Source organism: Cervus elaphus, chromosome 11 (genome assembly GCF_910594005.1).
Source record: "Cervus elaphus chromosome 11, mCerEla1.1, whole genome shotgun sequence".
Taxonomy (NCBI): Eukaryota; Metazoa; Chordata; class Mammalia; order Artiodactyla; family Cervidae; genus Cervus; species Cervus elaphus.
In genome coordinates, this window is record NC_057825.1 from 6,725,069 (window position 1) to 6,753,043 (window position 27,975).

Here is a 27,975-nt window from a genome sequence, read left to right on the forward strand (position 1 = left end):
ACGAGGGTCCCCAGGAGCGCGACCAGACCGGAAATGGAAGTGGGCAGAGGCAAGGAGGGGTGGTTCCAGGATGCCCTCCCTTTTAAACTTAAAGCGAAAGAGATCTCTGGATTGTGCGATCCACAGGACAGCAAAAGAAATGGATGCAGGTGCAGGTGTGAGTGAGGGAAGGAGCAGGAGGCCTGGATGGTGACCAGCAGCAGGCCCAGCCGCCGCGTGGGGGTTAACGTCTCTGTGTGTCCTGGGCAATGAGGAAGTCCAGACCCTGGCTCTGCCCGCCTGGCCTAGAGTAGGCCTCTCCTCGTCCTCCCTGGCCTCTGTGGCCTTTTCTGAGAAGGGGAGGCATAAGCCTTGTTGCCGCACCCTTTGAGACCCAGGATTAAAGTGCAAAGTCTGCAGAATGGCACTCAGCAGCCTCTTGGGGTCAGGAGTCATTTCTCCACAGCTGCACGTGTTCGGACCTAACACTCTGTCTCTGTCCAGATGGTAGAACGAGTGGTGTTTACTTATGTGGCCTCCCATGAGCTGGAGATGGGAGCAGAAACAGAACCGCCCCCATGTGGCTTTGTCCTCAGAGCCTGGGGGCCAAAAGCTGCCGGAGGACACGGGGATTTCCTCATTTTCCTCTGTTGGGCCCCGGAAGCAACCGGGGAGGGGAGAATCCCCTGGGTGCTGCGCTTTCTGCCCCAGGAGCCTCATGACCCGCGTGGGTGTACATCCTCCCACCAGGCCAGGCCGAGAGCCCTGCCTGCAGTGCCGGCTCTCCAGACGGCCCTCATCAGGGCTGCGTGCTTGTGTCTGGTCCAAAGAAGGCCTGGAGGCTGCATCAGAACATATACATCCTGGGGGCAGCCTTCCTGGACACGCTTTGTCCAAAATGCAGATGGCTCTCTTTAGGAGCTTTTCCTAAAGGCATTAATTTCTTCTGCATCTTGTGCCTTTGCTATGACCAACAAGCCTGTCAGCCGTGGACAGATACAGGTGTCGTAGTGAAGAGAGCCAGAGGAAGGTATGGTTCCGAAAACACCACTTCCTTCCCCGAGGCTCTCAGGGACTCAAAATGTGGTTTGGGCAAGACTCGCAGGATAATTTACAGTTTGCATGGAATTCCGACTAGGAGAAAGGTAAGGAAGCTACACTTGGGGGATGGCTGCACCTTACCATGTATTTTCTGATGAAGCTCTGTGAGCAGAAGCACAGACAGGTGGAAAGGCCTGCAGACACAGGGACTCCCCGGCCTGCCAGGCGGCTGTTGGCTCTAAAAGGTGCCGCTGGAGCAAGGCCTGGCCAGCCTGGAGGGAGGAGCCAGGCCACAGGATGGCGTGCGGGAGATAGAAGACAGAGGCGACTTCCTCTGCTGCCCAGCGCTGCCCATCTCCACTCGTCTGTGAACCAAGTTCACCAACCATACCCTCCAGATCTGCCTTCACACTCTATCTCAGTGTGGCCCAGCCTGGTATTTCAAGGGAAAACACAGAGGAAACATCTTAAGGCCAACTGGTACCTATATCTCCCTTTCATCCTCCTATGTGTCTGATAAGTCGCTTCAGTCGTGTCCGACTCTTTGCAACCCTGTAGACCATAGCCCACCAGGCTCCTCTGTCCATGGGATTCTCCAGGCAAGAACACTGGAGTGGGTTGCCATGCCCTCCTCCAGGGGATCTTCCTGACCCAGGGATCGAACCTGCATCTCTAACATCTTCTGCACTGGCAGGTGGGTTCTTTACCTCTAGTGCCACTTGGGAAGCCCCGCCCTCCTGTGGTACCTACAACAAATCAATGTCTCCAAGCCTCCAGATGACTCAACCCTCCAAACAAAACTTTCCCCGTCCCATCTTCCATGTTAAACAGGAAAAGCCAGTCATCCTATCTGTACCATGAGATTCCCCCATCCAAATGTGAGCAAAGCTAAAATGAGACTCAGACACATACATGCAGACACACACACACACACGCACAGCACGCACATGGTCAAAGTATAAAGAAGAGTGACACTGACTATAAAGAAAGCTGAGCACCGAAGAACTGATGCTTTTGAACTGCGGTGTTGGAGAAGACTCTTGAGAGTCCCTTGGACTGCAAGGAGATCAAACCAGTCAATCCTAAAGGAAATCAGTCCTGAATATTCGTTGGAAGGACTGATGCTGAAGCTGAAACTCCAATACTTTGGCCACCTGATGCAAAAACTGGACTCAGTGGAAAAGACCCTGATGCTGGGCAAGACTGAAGGTGGGAGAAGAAGGGGACGACAGAGGGTGAGAGGTTGGATGGCATCACCGACTCGATGGACGGGTGTTTGAGTAAACTCCAGGAGTTGGTGATGGACAGGAACGCCTGGTATGCTGCAGTCCATGGGGTCGCAAAGAGTCAGACACGACTGAGTGACTGAACTGAACTGAGGCTGAAGGAAATGCAGGAAAGAGCTTCGGCTGGGGCGGGCTAGGGTGGGCTGGGGCAGGTGGGGGTGATCCGGAGGCTCTGGAGGGACTTCAGTGGGACTGTAAGAGTCCTTCCTGGTGGCGGGTATCTGCTGCCTGTTTTATCACGCTGTCGAAGATGTTTCTGCAGATGACGTCTGATGGGATTTTACAGGTAAATGTTTAAAGTCATACATAAAATCTCAAGCTCTCCTCTCCCCCCGATACCCCCAAAGCATAAACAAAACCAACCCAAACCGCAGAGGCTATAAAACACTAGCGTCACTTAAGTGTCAGGGAGCCCCTGGTACCAGACAGGAGCAACCACAATGCCATGACAGAGGTGCCAAGGTCAGCCGCTGGGGAGGAGACAGTACCCCCACCCCAGGCACTGCAGCCCTCGAAGGGTCCAGCAAGAACCCCTGCTTCTTGACTGCTCCAAGGAGACCGTGGTGCGACCCCAGCAGGGGAAGAGGCCTGTGGGCTGTGGGGGCCTCAAGCCCCAACCACAACCGACCCCCCTTCTCTGGGGCCGGGGTGCGTCCCAGGAAAGGAAGGACAGAGGCCAACAGGGGCTGAAAGCAGCGCAGTCTCCTCTTCCACTCCTGCAGCCTCTTGGGGAGCCGTGCAGAGCCCTCCGCCACATCTGGTCACTTGTCACGTTCATCACGCTGGCTCCACGGCCCTCCCCCACGGCAGCCGGGTTCCCTCACCCCTCCCAGGAACAGAATTAAGTGCGAAGGATGCAGAGACGCGGGCACGTGTTTACTGGGACGCTCTGAGCACACGCTGGACGCAGACATGGGGCGAGTACAGCCTGCACGGCGGAGTCCACGTCACAAAACGGGCAGCAGGCGGCCGCCGGGCTCTGCAGGGTGGGGTGGCTGCTGGCGGCAGCGCCAACCTCCAGAGGGCTGCGGCAAATGTCCAGAGATTCCAGCAGCGGCCTGCTCTTTCATCTCGCTCTGCCTCAGTGTGGAAGGAACCAGATCCGGGTGCAACGAGATCACAGACGTGAACGACACACTGTGAGAGCTTCAGGGGCTCTGCCAGGGCGGCCGGCCACCAAGTTCCGTGGGCATCTCTTCTACGGAGACCGAAGGCCACAGCAGATGGGGGGCTTTGGTCCCAGGACCCCTTCCCGCCCCTCATTCACTGCGGCCCCGATGAGACAGGCTTCTCCACCCGGCTCTTTCGTCCAGGGGCTTCCGTGTCACCTTGCTGCGCTCAGGGGTCCCAGCACCCCAGCGGCAGTCTCTCCCAGCATCTACAAGACTCCCTCTGGGACCCGCCTGTGTGCGCTGGCCCAGGCCCTCCCCTCCCTGGGCCAGAGGCCCTGCGTGCTCGGTGGTGTGGTGAGGAGAAGCGTCAGCGCCCCTGCGGAAGCTGCATTAACTGCAGACCCAGGAACGCGAGGGACTCCTGCTGCACCATCTGGGGCCCTGGCAGGGGCAAGTGGCCGGCGATGCCCGGGGCAGGGCGAGGCAGGGTGAGAGGGGAACAGTTGCCTCCGGAAACCGTCCCCACGGACAGAATGCCAAGCCCGCCCTCGTGTCCCAACTGCCAATGAATCCAGAGTTGTTAAGTCTACGGGAGAAACGCTGAGAGCAGGATTCTGGAGACTTCTGTGATGACTGGGAGGTGCGGGGTGAAGCGGGGCCTCGGCAGGAATTGGCGTGGGGACCCACGGTGGTGGCATCCTCAGGGCCAGGCGCGCGGCACCCTGCTCGGGGCTCTGACCCGGGGCTGGATCAGGTGCCAGTGGGCAACGCCTGAGGAGCAGCAGCCCCTCCACGACCCCCCTGTCCTGAGGCCACGGCCCCCAACTTGAGGGCTCCAGGGACCATGGCTAGGCCCGAGCCAGCGAGAGGGCAGGTTTGGTGACGACGACGACATGACAGCAGGGACCCGAGTTAACGCTGCGGAGCCGTGGTCGTTTCAACAAGCCTGAAGGGGGTGTATTTCTGAGCTCGGCGTTACTCACTGTGAACCAAAACAACTCTCCTGCCTCTACACATCTGAGTTTCCAGAGCGGCCGGCCTCTCTTCCGGGGACAGACACACCCTCCACAGGGCGGAGGGCAAAGGCGGGGGCCTGTGGGGACAGCTGGGTCATCCCTCAAGAAGGTCCTTCTGAGCAGCCTCAGGGCAGGGGTGTGTGCACGCAGGGCGCTCCCCAACACTCGGGGGACACGGGAGGGTCTCTGCCCGGGAAGGAGGGGACTTACAGACTGGCCCACCGAGTCACAAGGCCCGGGTCTCTGCTTCGATCTTCTGTTCGCCGTGCAAGCTCTCTGGGTCCGGGAGCTGAGCCACGCTCTGGCGGATGGCAATTTCGGGGCCACCGCCGTAGAGGTTGTTCAGGTACACCCAGGTCTCCTCGGAGATCTGCCCATAGTCAGCTCCTGCAGGGCCCGAGGGGCTGCCGCTCAGGCTGGGCTGGCCCTCGCTGGAGCCGCCGCCTTGGCAGTCGGGGGGCGCTCTGGGAGCACCAGGCCCCAAGGAAGGGGGGCGGGGGAGGACAACCATGGGCTCCTGTGCCAAAGTGTAAATGGGAATCTTGGGATTTTCCAGGGGAAAGTCCATCTCCTGAGGACCCCCGGAGCGCACATCTGTGGCTGCAGCCCCTCATTTCCTGGGGTGGGGGTCATGCAAAAAGGACAGGCAGGTGAGGCGGCAGAGGGGGCAGAGGGCATGGGAAGGGAACAGAGGGGCTGGGGCACCCACGCAGAGGCTAAGCACCTCGACCACTCTGCTCAAGTCCTGGGCCTGGACTTGGATGGATGTGGCAGCCTGACCGGGGGGAAGGGGGCTCCTGGGAGGAGCTGGAAGCCAGGAGGTGGCAAGAGGGGGCTCCCAGGAGCCAGGAGGGGCGCCCGGCCAGCTGGGAGGAGGCGGGGCAGGGCTGAGCCTCACCCTGCTTCAGCTGGACGTGGCCGCTTCCTTTGACCTGTGCGATCCTGCTGTTGTCAATGGGCCCCGGGGGCTCTGCAACAGACACGGCGTGGGCTCAGGGCCTCTGGGCCTCTGCAGCGGTGCGCAGAAACCCAGTCCCCAGCCAGTGGGTGCCTCCAACTCCCAGCAGATGAGAGACGCTCTCCAGGTGTGAGGTCACACCTGTGACCCTGGAGAGGCGGTGCTGGGCCCCCGGAGTGAGGGTCAAGGTCTTTTGGGGTGAGGTGCTCAGGGCTCCCAAGGCTCATCTATACGAGTCTAAGAGCTGGAGGCACTCATGGTGTCCCTGGACCCGGCAGAGGGGAATTCTGAGGACACAGGCCCCAGTTTCAGACCCTAGCTTGGGGCAGGGGTGGAGGGGGAAGACAGACGTCCAGTGTCAGTTGGACACTGCCCTCATCTGAGAGCCTGGGCCCAAGATGGGGCTGCAACTCTGGAGCCGGGTTCCTGATCAATCGAAGCCGCTGTGGGGGGTGGGGGTATGTGGATGGCAGTGCGGCACCCCTCCTTTCCCCATGTCCTGTCCAGCGCTTATGCTTGAAAGGGTGAAATGAACATCCAGTGTTCAGAGGCTCCTGGCTCTGCTGACCCCGCTAGACTCCAAACCCTGGTCTGGGAGTCGAGGGTGGGACTCAAGGGGTGGGGAGACAGCCGCGTGCAGGTGAGCGAGCCCGGGGTCTCAATGGATGGCCCCGCTGTCTCCACCTCTGTGACTGGAGAACACAGCGTCCAAGTCCTAAGAGTCTGAAGCCATCCAACAACTAACATCTACTGCTTAGGGCCACGGAGTCCCCAGAGGATAGGGCCTGGCAGGAGGAAGGGCACGAGGTCACCTTGGGGCAGAGGGGCAGGGGCGGAACAGGCAGCATGAGATAGCTCCTGTCCTGCTGCAACCAGAAGGCCCGGCCGGGGCGGGGACCTGATCCCAGCATGGGGCGGGGAGAGCACCTGTGCTCCGAGCAGAGGGCAAGCGCTGGAAAGGGAGGCACCAAAAACTTGTGGGTCAGGCTCAGACCCAGGCGCGCCAGCCGAAGCCTCCTGGGACACTCCCAGGAGGTGGACAAGCCCCAAGTCCCTGCCAGTGCGGGGAGTGGCAGGGCACGGGCCAGGTCCCCCGGACTCACCGTTGTCCTTGCCCTTGACAAAGGCCTCCCACTCTCGGAACCACTGCATGCTGATGCAGTAGATGACGCTGGGCGACTCCTCCGCCTGGAATGCCTTGTTCAGCTGGGCAGGACGGGGCCGAGGGGAGGGTCAGCGAGAACATCCAACCCTCCTTGGGCCCTGCCCCGGACTCTTACAAAACACCGGACACCCAGAGAAAGTTTCAAACCACCAGAGGAGTTCAAAGAAAAGAACCCTCTCCGCCATGCTCCCAGCATGCCGATGACTGCGGCTAACACTTGGATGAGTCTCGTTAGTGACTTTGTAAAAACCCAGCTGAGATCGCACGGCAGACGCTGTTCCCCTCCCTGCACTGAACAGAACCTGGTCCCCTGCTCACTCCTTAACTAGCCGGACATATCATTTTTTAACAGCCACGAAGCCGGGTGTCTAACGTCCAACCCCGGACTAACAAATGATGGAGGGCCCCTGGGTCCCACCCCTGTGAGCAGCACCAGGGGTCTTGGTTCTCACACACCCCGGTGGACCTGCAGGAGTCTTTCTCCTAAACGGGATCATACTGGGTCCCATCTTGCAACTTGCTGTTTTCACTCAATGCGCCCTTCCATGTCAGTTCACAGAGCCCGGTTTTCCCGGGGGAACACCTGCCCACATCTGGGGGTCATTTTTGCTGTCACGGGCATCAAGTGGGCAGAGGTTGGGAAGTTGCTAAACATCCTACCACCGGCACAGTAAAGAACCATCCATCCCCAAGCAGCAGCACCCATCCTTTAATAGCTGCGTGGAGTCCCCTGAGCGGAGGCACCTGAACTTACTAAACCTGACCCTTCCCTCTGGTGAACCCCTTCACCATCTGGCCTGGCCTCTGGCCCTCTGGTCTCCTACAGAACAAGGCTCCCACCTGAGCCTGACTGCACTGGGCTCTTCCGTCCCAGCTGCCCGGCTCCCCCGCCCCACGCACCTTGATGAAGGTGTCGATCTCCACCCGCCTGCGCTTGGCCAGAGCCTCGATCTCCACCTGGCAGATGGAGCACACGTACAGATGGTTCACGGCGGGGCCACCCCCAAACCTGCACCCGGGTGGGCGGGAGAGAGAGACACGAGTCCTGAGGGGAGGGCCCCGCTGGGGGAGGCAGCAGAACCTGCCAGAAAGTGAGGTCTCCTAGTGCGGCCCTGGCCCAGGCCTCGGGCTCCCTCAGCACCCTGCACACGGCCTGTTGACTCAGCTCACCTTCCCCACTTGACTGGCGGGGCTGCCCCCGCATTTGCGCGCCGCCCCAGGGCAGGGGCGTCACAAATATGTGCTTGTGTGCTCACGAGGACCGTTCAACACTCTGGCTTCTTGTCCTTGCCGCTGGGCAGTGGCCACGGTGGCCGAAGCCCGCCTGACCTGACTCTAAAGGACAATGTCGAAGGAAGGCTGCAGGTCCTTCTGCAGGCAGGTGGGGGGCTTCTCCACCGGGCCTGGGGATGCTCTGGTGGGGTTCTAACCCATCCATCAGGGCACAGGCCACGTCTGACCTGCCAGTGGGTGGGGTCGAGCCACTCCAAGGAGTGGGGGCACCTGGGACTCCGCAGCCTCTCCCTCCCCATCTATGTGATCACCCCACGATGGCACAGCCCGCCTGCCGCGTGCAGAGTGACCCGAGCCTGGGCAGGGGCTTGCCGCTCCATGAGAGATCCACAGGCTCTTCAGGGACTTGAACTGGAGGGCCCCAGGCAGCAGGTGTTTATGGCCCCAAGCGAGGCGCGGGGTGGGGAGAGACATCTACCAGCCCGCCCTGCAGCCAGCAGCCCCACAAGAGACTGCGAGGGAACCGCATGCTCTCTTTGGCCAGGCTTCTGTCCCCTGTGCCTGGGAGGGTCTGGCTGGATGCCCCAGGCAGACACGGCTGCAAGGGGGAGCCCCACCCCCACCACAAACCGCTTCCATGCTGCTCTGCTGTGGGGGTGAGGACAGCGTGGGATCAAGGAGGCACCCCTCCCCGGCCCTCCTCTTCTGCCCAGCCTGGACAGAAGAGGACGCTGCGGGCGCCGTACCTGTTGTAAAGGTGCTCCCACACGTTCTGCGGCAGGATCACCACCAGGTCGTCGATGTAGTGATATTTGTTGGGCGGGATCCCTGCGGAGGAAGGCACGCGGGGGAGCTGGACCTACCAGCCCTACCCTGCCCCACCCCTGGCACAAAAAAGGCCGCCTCACCTCCGTGGGAGCAGAGGAACGTGTGGTTGGTGATGGGCCCTGGCTCGGCGAAGGTGTTGAACTTGTTAAGCCACTCCCGGGACACATAGAACCGCAGCAGGCTGGGCTCCCGCATGGCGGCCAGGGACACCACCTGTTGCCGCTCGCGCACAGCTTCCTCGCTGCTCTTCCTGGGGTGGGGTGGGACGAGGGAGGATCAGGAGTGGGAGCCACGCCCCATGCAGGAAGCCCCGCATTTCAGGCCCCTTCGCACCCCTCTACATCTCAGCACCCTCCGCATCTCAGCACCCCTCCATATCTCAGGACCCTCCTCATCTCAGCACACTCCATGTCTCAGCATCCCTCCTGCATCTCAGCACCCTTCCCTATCTCAGCATACCTCATCTCAGCGCCCTCCACATCTCAGCACCCTCTGCATCTCATAGGCCCCACCACCCCTGCCAGAGTTCCAGCGTCATCATCTCCCACCAGGACCACTGCAGAAAACCCAACTCAACTACGTGGGCTTCCGGCTTTCCCCACAGCAGCCAGAGCAACAGGCTCTTTCTAAAACCCCCAATCCTCACTCCTCCCTGGCCTAAAGCCCTCGCAGGCTCCCCGCCTGCACCCAGGTGAAGTCCCGTGGAGGTGGTGCGGGACGCTAGGCCCGCAGGTTGCTGGGCAGGGCCCCGGCACGCTGCATGAGCCGCACCTGTAGAAGAGCACGTAGGCCTCAGCGTTCTGCACCACCGTCTCGTGGACCTCGGTGACATACTGGTCGTCGAACTCATACCACTGCCCGTTGATCACGTTCTGGCAGTAGGCGATATAGTGGCCACCTGCGGGGGAGACTCAGGCCATGACGGAAGCCCGGGGGGATGGGCCGGGGTCTGGGCAGCGGCGGGTGAGGGGCGGGGTCGGGGCAGGGGCGGGTGAGGGGCGGGGTCGGGGCAGGGGCGGGTGAGGGGCGGGGTCGGGGCAGGGGCGGGTGAGGGGCGGGGTCGGGGCAGGGGCGGGTGAGGGGCGGGCGCAGACTCACTGCCTGCCGTGCCATGGTGGCAGATGACCGAGAGGAGGTCATAGGTGGTGATCTGGGACGTGCACTCCTTGGCGAGGAAGGGGCGCAGGTCAAGGCCCTCGAGGGGGAAGGACACGTGGCTGCTGATCTTGAAAGAGTACATGACCTCGTGCCTAAAGCGCTTCAGGTGAATGCACAGGATCTGAGGTGGGTTGCGGGGGGAGAGATGCTGGTCATTTGTGGGCTGGCCAGGGGCCCATGACCCCAGGCACCTGATGGAGGTCTGGAGTCAGGGCTCCGGGACCCCCCCTACCCCCCCACCCCACCCAACCCACTGCGTGACCCACTCAGGCCCTGCTCCCCAGGTCACTACAAGAAAGTGGCTACAGCCTTGCGGAGGCCGGGCCCGGCTGATGGTCCGGCCCTTGACTCCGTGTGAACACATCAAAGAACGTGCCTGGGGGTGTGCTGCCCACCCCAGCTGGCCACCCTGAGTGTCTGAGCAGCCTCCCTTTCTTCGATACATGTTTTCAAGGATGGAAAATCCTTACTGACTACTTGTAACTTGGTTATATTTTAGATTAACAGCCTTTAATACAGCCATTAAAATAAAAAAAAAGAACCATGGGTGGGAGTGGGCCCAGGCCAGCCTCCAGCCCCCAGAGGTAGTAGGTGTGACTGGGCTGCACCGCCAGGACTGGGAAGGGCTGTCCTCCAACACTGGGCTGGTCTGGACAAGAAGCTGTCACTGGCCCATCGCACCGACCACCCAAAGAACCCTAATCACCAGCTCTGTGGGTGCCGACTTGTAGAAGGCTTCTCGGCCAAGGCTCCCCCCAGACCGGCTGAGCCAACCCCGGCACCTGTGTCTTGGGTCACACACACCTCTCATCGCAGCCACAGGCCTCAGCCAGGCCCATTTCTGCTTCAAGGTCTCCCCCACCGGTTCCTCCCCCGGTCTCGCTCCACCAGGCCAACACCTGCCTACGTCCGCAGGCCCCACTCAGACACCACTTCCTCAGAAAGGCCTTCCCAGCAGCCCTGCCTCGGCCTCACCCCAGAGGGTGAGCTCGGCGCCCCCACACCCGCCTCCTGCCCTCACAAGGCGTGCTGAGGGATGAAAGAACTGGGCTCCGCGTTACACACTGCACAACGAACCTTCCTGGGGTCAGCCAGACCCTCCCGGGGCTGGGGGGGTGGTGGGGGTGGGGAGGTCTCTCAAGACTCAGCAGCAGAGTCTCCACAGGTCTCCTGGGTCTGGGAGGGGGTCAGCCACTGCCCTGCACGGCACTGTGCATGGTGTGGAGAAGGCCCAGCAGGCCGAGGGGGCGGGGAGCTGCCCACTCACCTCCGGCAACCGCAAGACCTTACAGTACTTCACCCCGTTGCGTAGCCTGGGAGGAGAGAGCAGGAGACGTGAGCATCCTGGAGAGGGGGCCAGGGGTAGGGAAGTGCCCCTCCCACCCCAGGCACTCCGTGGGGTCGCGTTCTCTGGGGAAGGCCAGGGGGAAGTGTGTGGACCACAGATGCAGACAAGAAGGTGAGGAGAAGCCTCCAGAATGCACACACTTACTTTTTACACCGTTCACAGCTGTACATGTTGTCACCTGGGCAGTAAAACAAAGAGACAAAGGTTAGAAAGGATGGGACACGGTGGAGAAGTGCACACAATGACTTAGAAGCAGAACCACACCATGCTGCCTACAAGAGATCTGTGTTTTATCTTCAAGGACACACAGAAGTTAAAAGGGAAGGGATGGAAAACAATATTCTATGCAGTGGTAACCACAAGAGAGCAGGAGTGGCTGTACTTATATCAGATAAAATACTTTCAGCCAAAATCAGTTACAAGAGACAAAGAGGGTCACCATACAGTGATAAAGAGGTCCGATCATCAGGAGGACGTAACAGCTGTGAACAACACTGGAGCGCCTGACCATCTAAGGCACAGCTGAAGGGAGAAATACACAGCGATTCAGTAACAGTTGGAAACTTTGACAGATCATCCAGACAGAAAATTAATCAAGGAACAGCAGACCTGAATAACACTAGAGACCAAATGGACCTAACAGACATAAACAGAACATTCCGTCCACCAGCACTAGAATACCTGTTCTTCAGAAGTGCACACAGACATTCTCCAGAATAGATCTTATGTTGGCTCACAGTAATAAACCCCAACATATTTAAGAAGCCCAAAATCATACCTAGTATCTTTTCCAACCACAATGGTATGAAACTAAAAACCAGTAATAGGAGGAAACCTAAAAATTTCCACAAATATGTGGAAATTAAACAACACATTCCTGAACAACTGATGGGTCAAAGAAGAAATCCAAAGGAAATCAGAAAGTATTCTGAGACAGAAATGAAGATACAACATGCTAGCACTTATGGAAGGCAACAAAAGCAAAAAAAGAAAGTTCCCAATCTATTTTGCACCTTAAGCAATCAGAAAAAGAACAAACTAAACCCAAAGTTAGCAGGAGAAAGGAGATCATAAAGATTGAAGCAGAAATAAATGAAACTAGAAAGACAATAGGGAAAAAACCCAATGAAACTGAGTTTTTGGGTTTTTTTTTCGAAAAGAGAAACAAAATTAACAAATCTTTAGCCAGTTTAACCAACAAAAAAGAGAGAGGGCGCAAACAAAATTATAAATGAAAGATCAGATATACAACTGACACTGTAGAAATATAAAGGATCATAAGAGACTTTATATTGATGAACTATACACCAACAAATTGGATAACCTAGAAGAAACGGATGAATTCCTAGAAATATAAAACCTACCCAGACTGAATTATGAGGAAATGGAAAATCTGAAAGGAAATACCACACAGCTTCCCGCATGACCTGCCCGATGCACCTCTTCCATCTGGCTCTTCCTAAGTCACATCCTTTTATATTCATAATAAACCAGTTGTCTAGTAATAAAACGCTTCTCTGAGTTCTGCAAGCTGCTCAAGCTGCTCTAACTGAACCCCAGGAGGGGGCTGTTGGAACTCCCCATCTGCAGACACTTGGTCAGAAGCCCGGGTGACAACTTGCACTTGTGACTGGCGTCTGAAGTTGGGGAGGGGGAGGTCTTGTAGGACTGAGTCTCTAACGTTGGACTCTGAGGCTGTCTCTAAGTAGAAAATGTCAAAATCAAGTTAAATGGTAGGATACAACTCAGGAATACTGAGTTGTTCCCACACAATGACACAGATAAATGGAAAGATATCCTGTGGTCATGGGGCAGAATGATAAATACGGTTAAAATGTCCATACTACCCAAACCCATCTATAGATTCAATGCAATCCAATGATGTTGTTATAGATATAGGAAAAAATCCTAAAATTCACATGGAACTACAAAAGATCCCAAATAAACAAAAGAATCTTGAGAAAGAACAAAGCTGGAGGCATCACATTTCCTGATTTCAAACTCTACTACAAGTTTAGTCATTAAACAGTATGGTACTGGCATAAAAACAGATACATAGAATGACGAACAGAATTGAGAGGCCAGAGGTAAACCCATGCATATATGGTCAACTAATATTTGACAAGGGTGCCAAAATACTCAATGGGGAAAAGATAATCTTTTCAATAAACAGTGTTGGGAAAACTGGATATTCACATGCAAAAGAATGAAATTGTACCCCATCTTACACTACTCACAAAAATAAACTTGAAATTAGTTAAAGACTTAAACATAAGATCTGACACTGTAACACTTCTGCAAGAAAACAGAAGGAAAAAAAGTTCATGGACATTGGTCTTAGCAGTGATTTTTTTTGGATAGAATTTTTTATTAGCAAAAATAAACAGGTGGGACTACATCAAACTAAAAAGCTTCTGCACAGCAAAAAAACAAACAACAAAATGAGGAGGGGATCTACAGGATGGGAGAAAATATTTTAGAAATCATATATCAGATTAGAGGTTAACATCCAAAATATATAAAGAATTCATGCAAGTCAATAGCAAACCACAAACAGTATCACTTAGAAATGGGCAGAGGACCTAAACAGGCATTTTTCCAAAGAAGATATACAGATGGCCAACAGGTACATAAAACATGCTCAACATGACTAATCATCATGGAATGCTAATGAAAAACACAATGTGTTATCACCCCACACCTGTTAGAATAGTTATCATCAAAAAGAAAGCTTTTCAATTTTTTTTTTTTTTTTTTTTTTTAGCTTTTCAATTTTTAAAACTTACTTGTGTATTTATTTTTAGCTGCATCACACAGCTTGTGGGATCCTAATTCCCCGACAAGGGACTGAACTCAGGCCCTCAAGGAGTGAAAGTGTGGAGGCCTAACCACTGGACCACCAGGGAAATCCCAGAAAGAGATTTTTTAAAGAGACAAGAGAATACAAGTTTTGGCAAGGATGTAGAGAAAAGAGAACCCTTGTGCACTATTAGTGGGACTGTAGATCAGCAGCTATTATGGAAGATGGCATAGTAGTTCCTCAAAAAAATAAAACAATTAATAGAACAATCATTCAGTTTAGTTCAGTCACTCAGTCATGTCTGACTCTTTGTGACCCAATGGATTGCAGCACGCCAGGCTTCCCTGTCCATCAACAATTCCCAGAGCTTACTCAAACTCATGTTCATCAAGTCGGTAATGTGATCCAACCATCTCATACTCTTTCATCCCCTTCTCCTCCTGCCTTCAATCTTTCCCAGCATCAGGGTCTTTTCCAATGAGTCAGTTCTTAGCATCAGGTGGCCAAAGTATTGGAGTTTCAACTTCAGCATCAGTCCTTCCAATGAATATTCAGGACTGGTTTTCTTTAGGATTGACTGGCTGGATCTCTTTGAGTCCAAGGGACTCTCAAGAGTCTTCTTCAACACCACAGTTCAAAAGCATCAATTCTTCAGTGCTCACCTTTCTTTTTTTTTTTTTCTTTAGTGCTCACCTTTCTTTATAGTCCAACTCTCACATCCATACATGACCCTGGAAAAACCATAGCCTTGACAAGATGGATATTTGTTGGTAAAATAATATCTGTTTTTTAATATGCTGTCTAGGTTGGTCATAGCTTTTCTTCCAAGAAGCAAGCATCTTTTAATTTCATGGCTGCAGTCACCATCTGCAGTGATTCTGGAGCCCAAGAAAATAAAGTCTGTTACTGTTTCCATTGTTTCCACATCTATTTGCCATGAAGTGATGGAACCCGATGTCATGGTCTTAGTTTTCTGAATATTGAGTTTTAAGCCAACTTTTTCACTCTCCTCTTTCACGTTCATCAAGAGGCTCTTTAGTTCTTCTTTGCCTTCTGCCATAAGGGTGGTATCATCTGTGTATCTGAGGTTATCGATATTTCTCCTGGCAATCTTGATTCCAGCTTGTGCTTCATCCAGCCCAGTGTTTCTCATGATGTACTCTGCATATAAGTTAAATAAGCAGGTGACAATATACAGCCTTGATGTACTCCTTTCCCGATTTGGAACCAGTCTGTTGTTCCATGTCCACTTCTAACTGTTGCTTCCTGACCTGCATGCAGATTTCTCAGGAGGCAGGTCAGGTGGTCTGGTATTCCCATCTCTTTAAGAATTTTCCACAGTCTGTTGTGATTCACATAGTCAAAGGCTTTGGCATAGTCAATAAAGCAGAAGTAGATGTTTTTCTGGAACTCTCCTGCTTTTTCGATGATCCAACAGATGTTGGCAATTTGATCTCTCGTTCCTCTGCCTTTTCTAAATCCAGCTTGAAAATCTGGAGGTTCACAGTTCACGTACTGTTGAAGCCTGGCTTGGAGAATTTTGAATAAGCCAGAATTTTGAGAACGATCACAAAACCCAGCAATCCCACTAATGGGTATACAACTAAAGGAAATGCAATCACTGTCTCAAAGAGTATTCTGTGCATCCCTGTTCACCGCAGCATTATTCACAAAGCCAAAAGGTGGGAGCAACCCAAGGGTCCACTGACAGATGATGAATAAACAAAACGTGGTCTATTCACACAATGGAATATTATCCGGCCTTAAAACAGGAAGGAAACTCTATACCTGCTACAATATGGATGAACCCTGAGGATGTTATGCTAAGAGACACAGGCCAGTCACTAAAGGACAAACACTGTATGATTCAACTTGGATTGAGGCACCTAGAATAGTCAAATACAGAAAGACAGAAAGTAGGATGGTGGTTGCCCAGGGCTGGTGGAAGGGGAGACAGGGCACTGCTATTTAAGGGACAGAGAGTTTCAGTTCCGCAAGATGAGAACGGTCTGAAATTAGTTGCACGACAATATGTATATAGTCAATACTACACTGAACTGAACACTTAAAAGTGGTCATGATGGTACATTTTATGTTATATATATCTTAAGCTAAAGTCACTCAGTTGCGTCCGACTCTTTGCAACCCCATGGACTGCATAGTTCATGGAATTCTCCTGGCCAGAATACTGGAGTGGGTAGCCTTTCCCTTCTGCCGAAGGGAATAAATATCTTATCACACTTAAAAATTAAAAAGAGTTTTCCCAAAGGTTAATGAGATGCCAATCACTGAAGAGAAAAACAGGAAGAGGACAGGAACGGGAAATTTCAAATTGGGAAATACAGTCAGTATTTTTTAAATGTTTGAGGTTATCAATAATCAAGGAAACACAAAATTAAAGAACGCTATCCTTTTTGTCTGCCAAATTAGTAAATAAAAGAAAATAAGGGAACCCCTAAGAGCTTCAAGGTGGTGGGACTGCGAGAGTATGCAGTCCCAGACCCAGCCCAGTAGGCAGGGGTGAGGCACTGAGACTGCGTCCCAGAAACCTTGAACTGTATGCTGACCCAGCCACCCCAGCCCCGTTCCAGCCCGGTCCACTCACCCTTCAGCTCATCAGCAGCAAAGAAGGCAGCCAGGCAGTCTTCCAGGGTGACGACTGGCCCCCAAAACCAGCTAGGGGTACAGGATACCACAAACCTACAGAGACAGAAAGGGAGTGTATGTATGGTGGTGGGGGTTGCTGCCAGGCTCTTGGCAAGAGTAAGACATGGGGGCCTGGGGGCTGAGGTCTGTTTAGGTTGAGAGAGGTAGCCTGGCCTGGTGCATGGAGTGAGCTGAGGTCTGGAGCCAGAAACCTGGGACCACCAGCCAGTGTCCTTGCGAGGGTGACATCACCTCCCCCTGAGTCTTGCCTCCCCTGTCTGTGAAGAGGTCCTGGCCATGCTGGCCTGTCTTCAGGGCAGAGCACAGGTTCCTGACATCAGGAGGGTAAAGCAGGCTTCGTGGAACACAGTGGGGGCTCCAGAAAGCCCACCCGCTCTCCCTGCAGGGCCAGGCCCTCACTCAGCCACCGCCCTCCTTTCTAGCTGCCACCGGGTCACTCTCCCCATCACTACTGCCTTCCAATCCACGGCCCGGCTCAAACCAGGCCACCTCAGTACGGCCACAGAACATGCTAACTCCTGAGCATGCTTCAGCCTCAAGCCCCTTCCGAACTACACCCTCATCCTTGTCAAAGCTAGTATTTTGCTGTTAAAGGTCTGTCGGCCGTCAGGCTGCCAGCTCCAGGAGACCAGGCCAAGGGTGGTTATGTCTTCCAGCAGGCGGGGAGGTGGACACACCGTCGGATATACTCCACAATAAAGGCGAGCCAGCCCTGGGCAGCATAGCTGTCCCCGCAGGTGCCCGACTTGGCTGGCACGTTCTGGTAGATGGCCGAGTGGAGTTTGGCCAAGTCCTCCTTGCCAGGAATGGGCAGTGACAGGTCCTGGAATGTCTCCACCGTGGTGGACACCTGGGGGCGGGGGGTGGGAGGGGAAGGTTGAAGGTCAGCCTGGCTCTCCACCTGCCAGGTTCTGCCCTGCCCAGACCAGGCTGGGTCTTGACCCCAGACCCCGGCTGCCAGGTGACAGGTGTGGGACAGAGAGCCTGCTCCCCATTCCTGGGACATGGGGAGCCCCACGACCAGGGCCCGCCTCTAGAGAGATGCAGGGTGGGGGGTACCGGGCGGAGAGCCAGTGCCCCAGCCCCAAGCTGAGTGGAAAGCCCCGTGCATCGCTCCCCTCCCCGCGGGGCACCCACCCGGTCACAGGTGAGACACTGCACGAGGCTGAGGACGGAGCCGTCGAAGATGTCTGAGATGACGCTGCGGTAGCTCTGCTCCTTCCGCCGCCGGCTGCCGGGGACCTGGGCTGGGGGCACCGCGTCTGGGCTAGACCTGGGACTAGGCCCCGCCCCTCCCGCCTGCCCGGGGAGCTAGGGGCGGGCGCTGGGGGGTCGCGCCTCTACGAGTCACGTGACCGGCTCCCGCGCCACCTCCTGGGTCTGTGGGAGGCCTCCCCCCACAACTCAGGACCCAGCCATGTCAGGACGGCTCAGAGACACCGCGTGAAGGGCGCGCGGCACAGCCCCTGGCAGCAAGTGTTCGCAAACTAAACACCGCCGCCAGGGGCGCAACCTCCGCCCCCGTGCCCCGCCCCGAGCTCCAGGCGGCGAGGCCCTGCCCGCTTCCCCTCTCCACCTGCCCGCGCCTCCGAACCTTTCTTGAGCACGTAGGCCGGCCCCATCCTCACGGGGCTCGCACGATGAGGGCTGCTGGCCAGCTTGGCGTGGCCCTCGTGGTGGTGGACGGGGCTGCAGGGCCGGGAGGTGCTGCGCATGTGCGCCTCGTTGTCCGGCTCTGGGGGCGGACAGAGCGAGGGGGACCGTGCTGGGCGGCTGGGCCAGCCCCCGGCCTGGTCAGGAAGACCTCCGGCGCCTCCGAGGGGCACCAAGGCCTGAACCGAGCCCAGCCCACTCCCCAGTCCCTACACAGGACATGTGTCCACACACTTCCCATTCCCGGTGGGGGCTTGAACTCAGGGCGGGCTCCTATCTCACTCTTTCTCAACCAAGTGACATGCTATTCACCTGGCTGCTCACGCAGAGGCCAGGTCTAGTGGGAGGGCAGCCCCCTAGTGTTAGTCGCTCAGTCGTGTCCAACTCTTTGCGACCCCCATGGACTGTAGGCTCCTCAGTCCATGGGACTCTCCAGGCGAGGATACTGGAGTGGGTTGCCATTCCCTTCTCCAGGAGACCTTCCGGATCCAGCGATCAAACCCAGGTCTCCTGCACTGCAGGCAGATTCTTTCCCTACTAAGCCCCCCAGGGTAAGGGCTGGGGTCCAACGGGGCCGCGGTTCCCCGGCGGCTGGCTGGTACCTGGCGTCCGGCAGGGACTGGTGGAGCGCGGGGAAGGTTGCTCCGTCTCCGGGGGCTGCTGCTCCAAGGCAGCCATGGCGGTGTCCACGTCGGCGTCCTCGTCCACCTGCTCCGAGTTGGTGCGCTGTTGGCCCCAGGAGAACTTGCGGTCCTTCATGCGCTCCTTCTCGGAGATGGCGCGGCCCGCCTCGTCCGCCATCAGCAGCTCCGCCTCGGCCCGGGAGCCTCCGCCGCTGCGGCCCTGCCCGTCGCCCTCGCCGCGGTCGCTGCTGGAGTCGCACGACAGGAACTCGTCCTCTGAGGGGCTCCGGTCGCCCTCTCGCTTCTCATCCGTGTCGCTCGAGTCCGAGTCCCGCGCCTCGGTCAGCGCTGCCGCTGTGGCCACCACGGGCTCCTTGAGCTCCTCGTGCAGCTGGTCCATCAGGCAGCGCAAGAATTCCTGGGTGTCCTGGAATTCCAGGGCGGCCTCAGCATGGGCACCCCTTCCCTGCAGGGCCCACCTGACCCCCTTCTGCTGCTGCTAAGTCATTTCAGTCGTGTCCAACTCTGTGCGACCCCGTAGACGGCAGCCCACCAGGCTCCTCTGTCCCTGGGATTCTTCAGGCAAGAACACTGGAGTGGGTTGCCATTTCCTTCTCCAGTGCATGCATGCATGCTAAGTCGCTTCAGTCATGTCTGACTCTGGGCGACCCTATGGACAGCAGCCCACCAGGCTCCTCTGTCCACGGGATTCTCTAGGCAAGAATACTGGAGTGGGTTGCCATTTCCTTCTCCACCCCTTCTACAGAGGACGCAAAGGCTGGGAGGCCAGCTGACCCTTCCCAGGTCTCGCGCTCTGAAGTGGCAGAGTGGACGGGGTGACCCAGGTCTGCCTGACTCCAGGCTCCCGCTCTGCAGCCCTGCTTCTGACTCAGCACGGGAGACAGTGGATGTAAGCGTTCAGCCATGAAACTCTCCTTGCTCCCAAAAGGAGGGGAAGTGAGTGTGAGCACAGAGCTGAGTAGCACACAGGTGACGCCGTGGGGGTGTGTGCATGTGAGCGCCCAGCTGAGTTTTGTGGGCAGCAACGCCAGCTGGCAGGCCAGGCCACCAATAATCTTAACCCGCCCCTGGCGCTCTCTGCTTCTCTGGCCCTTCGCCAGCCCCGGTGCCCATGCCTTCCCGTGACTTGTGGCAGGAGGGACAGGCGTCCCACAGGCCTGGGCACGACTCAGTGGCCCGGACAGGAAGTGGGCAGGACAGAGCTGCCCCTGCAGGCTGCCTGGGCCTCTGATCCCAGCAGTGCTGCTGTTACTCTGACTACTCTGTGACGAGGACGCAAGCCCAGGGGGAGCCAGGGCAGCGAGGCCTCTGGCACAGCCTTGCCCACTGGCCCAGGCAGGAGCGGTGCACACAGGAGGTGCTTCAGAAGGTCAGAAGATGATGGTGGCGGGCCGCGGGCAGCTGGGGGCCCCTGGTGCCCATGCAGGGCCACTGGGTTCAAAGTCCAGTCCTGTCCCTCACAGTCCCTGACCTGGATGTCAGAAGCAGCCCCTAGGGCCCACATCCCACCCACACGAGGCTGCAACTATGCAATGGCCAGAGCCAGCCGCACACCCAAAGCCTCAGCTTGCTGACATGGAGAGAGGGGCCTTGTTTTCTCAGTTCTAGCCGAGGGAGGGGCCGGCTCTGGGTGGATTTCGTCAGCAGAGTGTCAAGCAGGTTCGGCCCCAGCTGCAAGCCCAGCAGCGAGACCCCATCTGGAGTAGGACCTGGGTCACCTGAATGGTTAGCTCGGGGCAGCAGGAAGTGTGTGGCTGCATTCTGCTTCACCGTGAGTCTGTGAATTTATGCCATAGAAAGATACCACTGATTCTAGAGGGGTTCTCTAGATTTACAGAAACTCGCCATCAAAATGCCTAGTTTACTAAAAGTGAAATTTGCCTGTGGTTCAGGGAAGGAGAAAGCATGGGCCAATGTGAGTAGTTGGAGGTACACATGCCCAGAATCAAGGCTGCCTGAGGTCAACTCTCCCCTCTGCCTTGTACCAGCTATGTAACTGGCACGTGGTCACTGGGTGAGGACTTGCCCGCTGAACCTCAGTCTCCCTATCTGTTGGGTGGGGAGAACACCAGAAGGTTGCTGGGAGGCTCTGAGGTCCTTGCACCCATGAAGGGCTCGAGCAGCAAGTCTGGTCCAGAAGTCCCGCCTGGCAAAGCAAACCCCTGGTCTTCTCCACACTGATCTTGGTTTACAGCCCTGGGTATCTCCCAGGGCAGCTCAGATGGCCTACCTGCTGGGCATAGCCTCGGAACATTGGGTTGACCAACTTGATCCCGTGGGACAGGCTGGTGGGAACCACGTAGCTGGGGCTGTAGGAAGACCAAATCCATTAGTACACGGTGGCGGTTGGCTCTGAGCTCCTCAAGCCTGCGAGGACAGCTGGGCAGCTGGGCAACCCTGATGGCCAGATCGGGCTCTGTGTGGCATTTACTGCAATGTTGGGCGGTGCTGGCCCGGCCAGGGGCCTCAGCAGGTCTGCACATCTCTCAGGTCAGGAAAGGAAAACATCAAGTCATGGCTCAGCCAGGCAGAGAGCTCCTGACTAGGATGGCATCATGTCCTGCCAGCCCGTGACATGCCTCCTTTAAAATTGTTCTCGTTCTGAAATATTTACTGTGGTTTTTTAATTTCAAAAGTCACACATGTTCGTTATTTAAAAATAGAAAATTTAAAAAAAAATAGAAAATTTCAGAAAAGCACAGCAAAGAATCATCTACACTAGCAGCATCCTGTAGAGATAACCACCATGATTTCCAGACGTTTCCTTGACAATGCAGACACAAAATTACACGCAGGTAAACACTTAAATGTGGCTTAAAGTTGCATTTGTATGGCATCAGGCTGTTTAATAATCTGCTTTTAATTTAATATATTTCTATGCACTCACTTTATTCCCAATTTTAACGTTTTCCTGGATCGACCTCAGGCATCTGGTCTTTAAACTCCTTTTACACTGAGGTAAAGCCCCCATCTGGTCAGCGTCAGCCGCCACTTCTGAAACCCTATTCAACATGCACAGACGTGGCTGATACCTAGGAGTGGTCACCGCGTGTCTCCGGACCTCAGCACACACACTCTGAAGCGCTGCCAGCTGCAGTCAACGCCAGGTTCAAGTTCTAGCTGCGCCTTTCACAAGACGTGTTACCTTGGGCAAGACGCTTCAATCTCCCTGAACCTCAGTTTCCCCAGTTTGCGAGCCAGAGTTGGCTGTGACCTACACCTGGAAGGGCTCCGGTAAGCACGATGCAGGGGGAAGTGTGGCCCGTGATGGTGAGAGGCTGAGGGCACCGGAAGTGCTCCACCAGGGGCCCCATCAAGAAAGCCTGTCCCCACACCCCTGCCCGAGGTCGGGGACTCGGTCACTCACCGTTTCCTGTGCCAGACCTCAGAGACCAGCTTCTGATAACTTCTGCACAGGGCTGGCTTCTTGTCTGTGCGCACCAGGCCTCCACACTCCAAGAAGAACTGGGTGAGCGGGGGGCTGGGGGAGGGGGCAGGGAGCCAGGTCAGCAAAGAAGAGAAGGGGCACGTGGCATCGTTTACAAGAGCTGGCTGGAGAAGCAAGTGTCCTGTGTGGGGATATACCAGGGCCCCCCAGAGTCATAAATACCTGTAGGTGACTTCACAGACCCCACCTGTTATGGGACTGAACTGTATCCCCCCCAAATTCATACGCTGAAGTCCTAGCCCCCCCCCCCACCTTAGAATGTGATTGCACTGGAGATAAGGTCTTCCTTTAAAGACTGTTGTGTAAAAATTAGAGGAACCATCACCCCTCCTTTCGTCGGCCCCTGCTCAGAAACTCTTCCCGAGCCTGAAGGCCTCTCCCCCACTTCTTTTTTCTTTGTTTTTGTTATTTCATTACATAAGAAATAGTCATTTATTATAGAAAAATTAGGAAATACAGATAAGCAAACAATAGTAACTGACCTTCAGATAGCTACTCTGAAGATTTGGGGGCATATCCTCCTAGAATTTTCTATGCACGCAGAGCCCCATCCCTCCCCTCCTTCACACCCACACACAGAACCCTGAGTTCTGTGCGAGACCCTGAGTGCCAGACAGAGGAGATGGCCCAGCCTCAAGGGGTAGAGGGTGTCCTAGATGGAAAATAATATTTTCACCCCCAAAATGGGACTGCACCATACAAAGGTTCACAACCTTTTTCTACTTATCATATTCCGAACTCCTCCCCGCTTCAGCAAATACTGTCCTGCACCATATTTTCCTGAACTCACGTAAAGCTGGTCTGTACTAAATTTGTGATTTTTATGGGCCTTTAACACGGAGTTGGTGATGGACAGGGAGGCCTGGCGTGCTGCGATTCATGGGGTTGCAAAGAGTCAGACACGACTGAGCGACTGAACTGAACTGAATTGAACATGCTTCCAATAAACAGCAGTGTGAGGAACAGCGCGGACAGCTTTCTCAACCTCTCTGGGTACTGGAACCTCCTTTAGGATAAATTCCCATAGGAGGGATTGCTAGGTCAAAGGGCAGGTGTGGTTTGGGGCGTCTTGATGTGTGCCCACATCCAGGCTTCTGTGAGCAACACACATGACCCAGCTTGGGGGCAGCAGCTGCTGTTCCCCCGACTCCCAGGGCGCCCCCAACTCCCAGATGAGGTGAAACCTACCAGTTGGACAGGGCCTGCAGGGCCGCATTCATGTAGCAGGAGTTGCCGAGGTTCTTCATGCCCGTGAGGCCTGTGAAACCAGCACACAGAGGGAGGGGACGGTGAGCACTCGGAGAGGAGCTGTGGCTCCCGAGCCCCCCGGGACCTGCCCGGGAAACCTGCCGAGTCAGCCAATGGAGTCCTACTCCCTGCAGCTCCAGTTACCACGGTGGACGGAACCCATGGACCCCTTCGCCCTCCACCCCGTGCAGCCCACTGTCCACGCTGAGCAAGGGCAGCGACCCGGGTTGAAAGAAGCCGGCCTGTCCAGGGGCACAGGGCTGAGACGGGGCTCCAGGGAAGCCCCCGTGTCACAGAGACCAGCGTACACCGCCCCACCTGCCCAGGCAGCACAGCTCGCGGGGCTGGCACCTCGTGGGGCTGTTACCTCGTGGCTTGAGGTCATCGTCTTCTGACTCAGACTCTCCTTCGTCCGCCACAGCAATGGGGACGGCTTTCAGAGGGTGGGAGGGCGGCGGAGAGTCCTGCGTTCAAGAACCAGGGTGAGAAGTCAGGAAGACTAGTGGGTGAGAAGGGAGAGGGGCTGGGGGCAGGCCCACGTGTCCATCCCTGCGCTGGGGTGTCGGGGGAGAAGCCCAGACCCCAGACCTCAGTCAGCCCACCTGAGCAGGGGGCATGGTGGGTGAGAGAGGGCCTGAGTTTGAGCAAACTCCGGGAGTTGGTGATGGACTGGGAGGCCTGGTGTGCTGCAGCCCATGGGGTCTCCAAGAGTTGGACACGACTGAGTGACTCAACTGAACTGACCTAGTGGCCTTGCCCTGGGAACTCTCTGACTTGTACTTTACTTACCATAATGAGTAATAATATTTATAATTAATTTGAGAAAAAACAGAAACAAAGAAAAAATAGGCAGCCCAACTTTTCTGAGACAAACACTGTTGATTACTGGATCTCTGTTACATATAAACTGTTAATACACACACACACACCCAAAACAGGATTTGTATATACTTTTTTGTGTAAAAAAAAAAATCATATATATTGATCATGTATGTCCACACACAGTCCATACACATTTATTGAGCACCTATTATGTGACCCTCAGTGTCAACATGGAGGAAAGACAGCACTGCACCCAGACACGTCAGGCCTCTCCGGGGGCTCAGATGCTGATTGAATGCCCCTCCCTGAGGGCCAGCTCCGCACTGGGCTCCCCCACCCGCCTTGGGCCTGAATGGCTCCTGGCCTGGTGCACTGCCTGGGGGAGGGTGTCCAGGTGTGTCCCACGCCGGCCTCGGCCCAGGGCACCCCCAAAGCCGCCCCGCCCCCCCCCAGTCACCTCTGCGTCCTGAGCCTCACACTGCCCTGGACAGGGCCAGGGCTCAGCGGGCATTAGCTGACCTGAGCCTCAGCGCCACCTGGGAACTTGGAGCGGGAACAGACGCCGTCGGGGACCCACTGTCCTCGCCCTCCGTTTGCCGCCAGCTGGCCCCTGCGCCCCCTCACCTGCTCTGAGAACTTGGGCGCAGGGCCAGGCGGGTGGGCCGCCAGCCGCGGCTCCAGGAACACTTCCTTCTCGCAGGCATAGCACCACACCCTGAACGTGGTCAGGTTCACCGTCAGGTTGTGCTTTTTCGCCTAGAGGGCAAGACGCAAAGGCAGGAGAAGACACTGGCCTACCCGGGCCGCAGGCTGCCTCCGCAATGCGGGCTCGGGAAAATCTCAAGATTTCCAGGAATCTCAGATTCTGCTCCCCCCCACCTCGGCCAGGCGTGCCAAGGGCTGCGGCTGCCTTCTCTCTTCCTTCTTTGCTGTGACTGTTCCCATTTTACACACACAACCTCCGAGGCCCAGAGAGGTGGGTGGAGCCAGGGGGTGGCTGGAGCTGGGGCCTGAACTCTGGGCTGTCTGACCTCGGGGCCCACGCTCCCAGTCACCACGCTCACCTGTGCGTGGAGGGTGCTGTGGTCAGCGAAGGATTCTCCGCAGCCGACGTAGGAGCAAGAGACCTGGGGAGAGAAGGAAGGGGAGCGGAGGGGGCGGCCCAGAGGACAGACAGGGCCACGCTGTGAGGGGGTGTCCCCGCCGCCATCCCCTGGCACCCCCAGGAACCAAGACCCGGCCGCTGGGAGGGGACACAGGTTTGCACACCCAAGGTGCGCGCTGGGCACGGCTGGCCGCCACACAGCCGCCCCGCCTCTGAGCAAGATGGGCGGTGGGCCCTGGGCTGAGAGGCCTGGCTGCTGGGCGCCCTGACCCTCTCCCCCTCCACTCGCCCCTTTTCCACCAAAACCCCACTTCCTGATGGGCCAGTTGGCAGGACCATGCTTTTGGTCAGGGGCGGGCGGAGCCTGGGCCTCATGGCCGTTTTCTGACAGGGGACACTGAATGGGCAAAGGCAGCCAGGGGGCCCTGTGCTGACCCCGTGCCCCCTGGTGACCTGCCTTTGGCCTTACGCTCTCCTCCCCCAAATCCACCCAGCTCCCGAGGCCCAGCTCGTGGCCTCCAGCCCCGGCCCTGGCTGTCGGACTGTTTCACGGCAGGAGAACTCTGGTGCACCCTGAGTGGTGGTCAACACTGCACTGGCTGGTGAGGGCCTTTCGAGAAAACGCGCTCTGGGCTGTCACAGAGGCTGCGTCACGTTCCGTCTCGGTCTCTCGGGGGGCGTCTGTGGGTTCCTGGGAGGCGGGGCCGTGACTCCCACTTCCGTGGGCCGTCCCCGGGCCCCAGACAGCGTCCTGCAGTGTGGTTTACCCTGAGCGACAGGCCCAAAAGGACGAGGCCAGAGCCCTACAGAGGCTCCTGTGTCTCCTGCAAAGAGACTTAAACTGTGACCTGTGTGCCCATCGGCTGCCTTTTTTTGTCTCTCGTATTTGTTTTCAAAGAAATTTTTATTAAGATTATATAGTGTGATATATACTTGCAGGAAAGTTGGAAAACACTACAAAGTTATAGACAAAAATGAATTACCTGTAATTCTGCAACCCCCAGAGAAAACCGTCACTTGTTCACACATCTACTGTTACTCTTTTGGGTGAGCATGATAATCACAACCAGATTTTACTGGACACTGTCTACAGGCCACACCCCCTGTTAAGGCCATCACAGGCACCATCTCGTCAAATTCTACCCTAAGGGGGTTCCACAAGGCGGGGGCAGTTGTCAGTGTTGTGGCCTCTGCTTTATAGATGGCAAAACAAAGACCCAGACTGGCCCAGGGATATGTGTGCATTTGCGTGTGTGTGTGTGTGCGTATGTGTGAGTGGGTGGGCGAATGCTCAGTAACTCAGTCATGTCTGACTTGTTGCAACCCCATGAACTATAGCCCACCAGGCTCCTCTGTCCATGGGATTCTCCAGGCAAGAATACTGGAGTGGGTAGCCATTTCCTCCTCCAGGGGATCTTTCCGACCCAGGGATCAGACTCTTGTCTCCAGCGTCTCCTGCATTGCAGGTGGATTCTGTACCACTGAGTCACCTGGCAATCCCCTGCCCCAGCACAAACTGCCACTAACAAGCACCAGGGTTCACAGCCAAGACACTACATCGTCTCACATGCACATGCTGGACAGAAATTTCCCCTTCATGCCAATGGGCTCATTCAGTCCAGAGTCTTCTCTAGGCTGCTTTTCCCTCGTCATCTTTAATGGTTGCCAGGGCAGGCAGCCCAGGGGCTCGCGCACTCCGGGGCCCTCTTGGCTTGGGCACCACACCCGAGACATCCATGCCCTGTGTCCCTGCCCAAGGTTTCAGGCAGTGCCCACGGAGGACAGGTATTCCCAGCCCAGAGTCTGGACCCAGCTCCAGGGCCCCAACAGCTGCAGGAAACTTACCTGGAGACAGGCCCACAGGTTGGGTCCAGAAACCCCACATGACTGACAGGTGCTCTGTGTGAGGTGGGGAAAGAGAGGAAGAGGAGGGTGTGAGTGGCCCCAGAATGTGTGCCATCAGACTCAGCTCAGAGGCTTTGCCTCACAGAGAGCCAGCCCATGGGGGCACTTTAAGCTTTACTGTTTGAATTTTGTTTTTTCACGTGCCTGAAAAAACATTTTCAACACAATCACTTAAAGCTTAAGCAAAGAGACCCCTTAATATGCTCTTGTCACACCTTCTACTCCTTCATGACACTCATTTATTTAAGCCTTTCTGCCCGCCTAGACTATGGGTTCCATGAAGGAAGGATGGACTGTTTTGCCTACCCCTGCAACTTCACAGAGTCTGGTACAAACCAGATGAGTGTATTTGTTCACCACAGAAACACCCAGGTGTCTGTTGATCAGGATGACAGAGCCTGCTTCTGGTCCACTGATATCTCTCTTCCCTGCTTTAATAAAAGAATCTATGTATTTTGGCTGAGCACATGGTCAGTGAGCTACAGACTATGTGTCTTAGCCCCCACTGTGATCATAGGGCTCAGTTCTAGTCAACAGCGTAACAGTAAAAAGTGACATG

The 27,975-nt window shown here is 56.0% G+C and overlaps 1 protein-coding gene across 3 annotated transcripts in view; it reads right to left on the reverse strand.

Moving 5' to 3' along the window:
- Window positions 1-3,161: 3,161 nt before the first annotated feature.
- USP20 (ubiquitin specific peptidase 20) overlaps window positions 3,162-27,975 on the reverse strand; it is a 42,098-nt gene continuing 17,284 nt past the window's right edge. For 2 of the 3 annotated variants that reach the window (XM_043916612.1, XM_043916613.1), the window contains exons 4-26: window positions 27,357-27,410; window positions 25,471-25,533; window positions 25,031-25,162; window positions 23,952-24,048; window positions 23,525-23,594; window positions 22,256-22,369; window positions 21,119-21,197; window positions 18,847-19,294; window positions 18,186-18,326; window positions 17,729-17,838; window positions 17,269-17,441; window positions 16,530-16,624; window positions 11,269-11,302; window positions 11,044-11,089; window positions 9,717-9,897; window positions 9,390-9,516; window positions 8,699-8,868; window positions 8,537-8,618; window positions 7,458-7,566; window positions 6,496-6,598; window positions 5,333-5,404; window positions 4,645-4,821; window positions 3,162-4,511 (exon numbers count right to left, since the gene is read on the reverse strand). In XM_043916612.1, the coding sequence (XP_043772547.1) occupies window positions 4,661-4,821; window positions 5,333-5,404; window positions 6,496-6,598; window positions 7,458-7,566; window positions 8,537-8,618; window positions 8,699-8,868; window positions 9,390-9,516; window positions 9,717-9,897; window positions 11,044-11,089; window positions 11,269-11,302; window positions 16,530-16,624; window positions 17,269-17,441; window positions 17,729-17,838; window positions 18,186-18,326; window positions 18,847-19,294; window positions 21,119-21,197; window positions 22,256-22,369; window positions 23,525-23,594; window positions 23,952-24,048; window positions 25,031-25,162; window positions 25,471-25,533; window positions 27,357-27,410 (2,661 nt within the window). In that variant the 3' untranslated portion in view covers window positions 3,162-4,511; window positions 4,645-4,660. The remainder of the gene's footprint in view (window positions 4,512-4,644; window positions 4,822-5,332; window positions 5,405-6,495; window positions 6,599-7,457; window positions 7,567-8,536; window positions 8,619-8,698; window positions 8,869-9,389; window positions 9,517-9,716; window positions 9,898-11,043; window positions 11,090-11,268; window positions 11,303-16,529; window positions 16,625-17,268; window positions 17,442-17,728; window positions 17,839-18,185; window positions 18,327-18,846; window positions 19,295-21,118; window positions 21,198-22,255; window positions 22,370-23,524; window positions 23,595-23,951; window positions 24,049-25,030; window positions 25,163-25,470; window positions 25,534-27,356; window positions 27,411-27,975) is intronic. The other variant, XM_043916614.1, reaches the window with a different exon arrangement.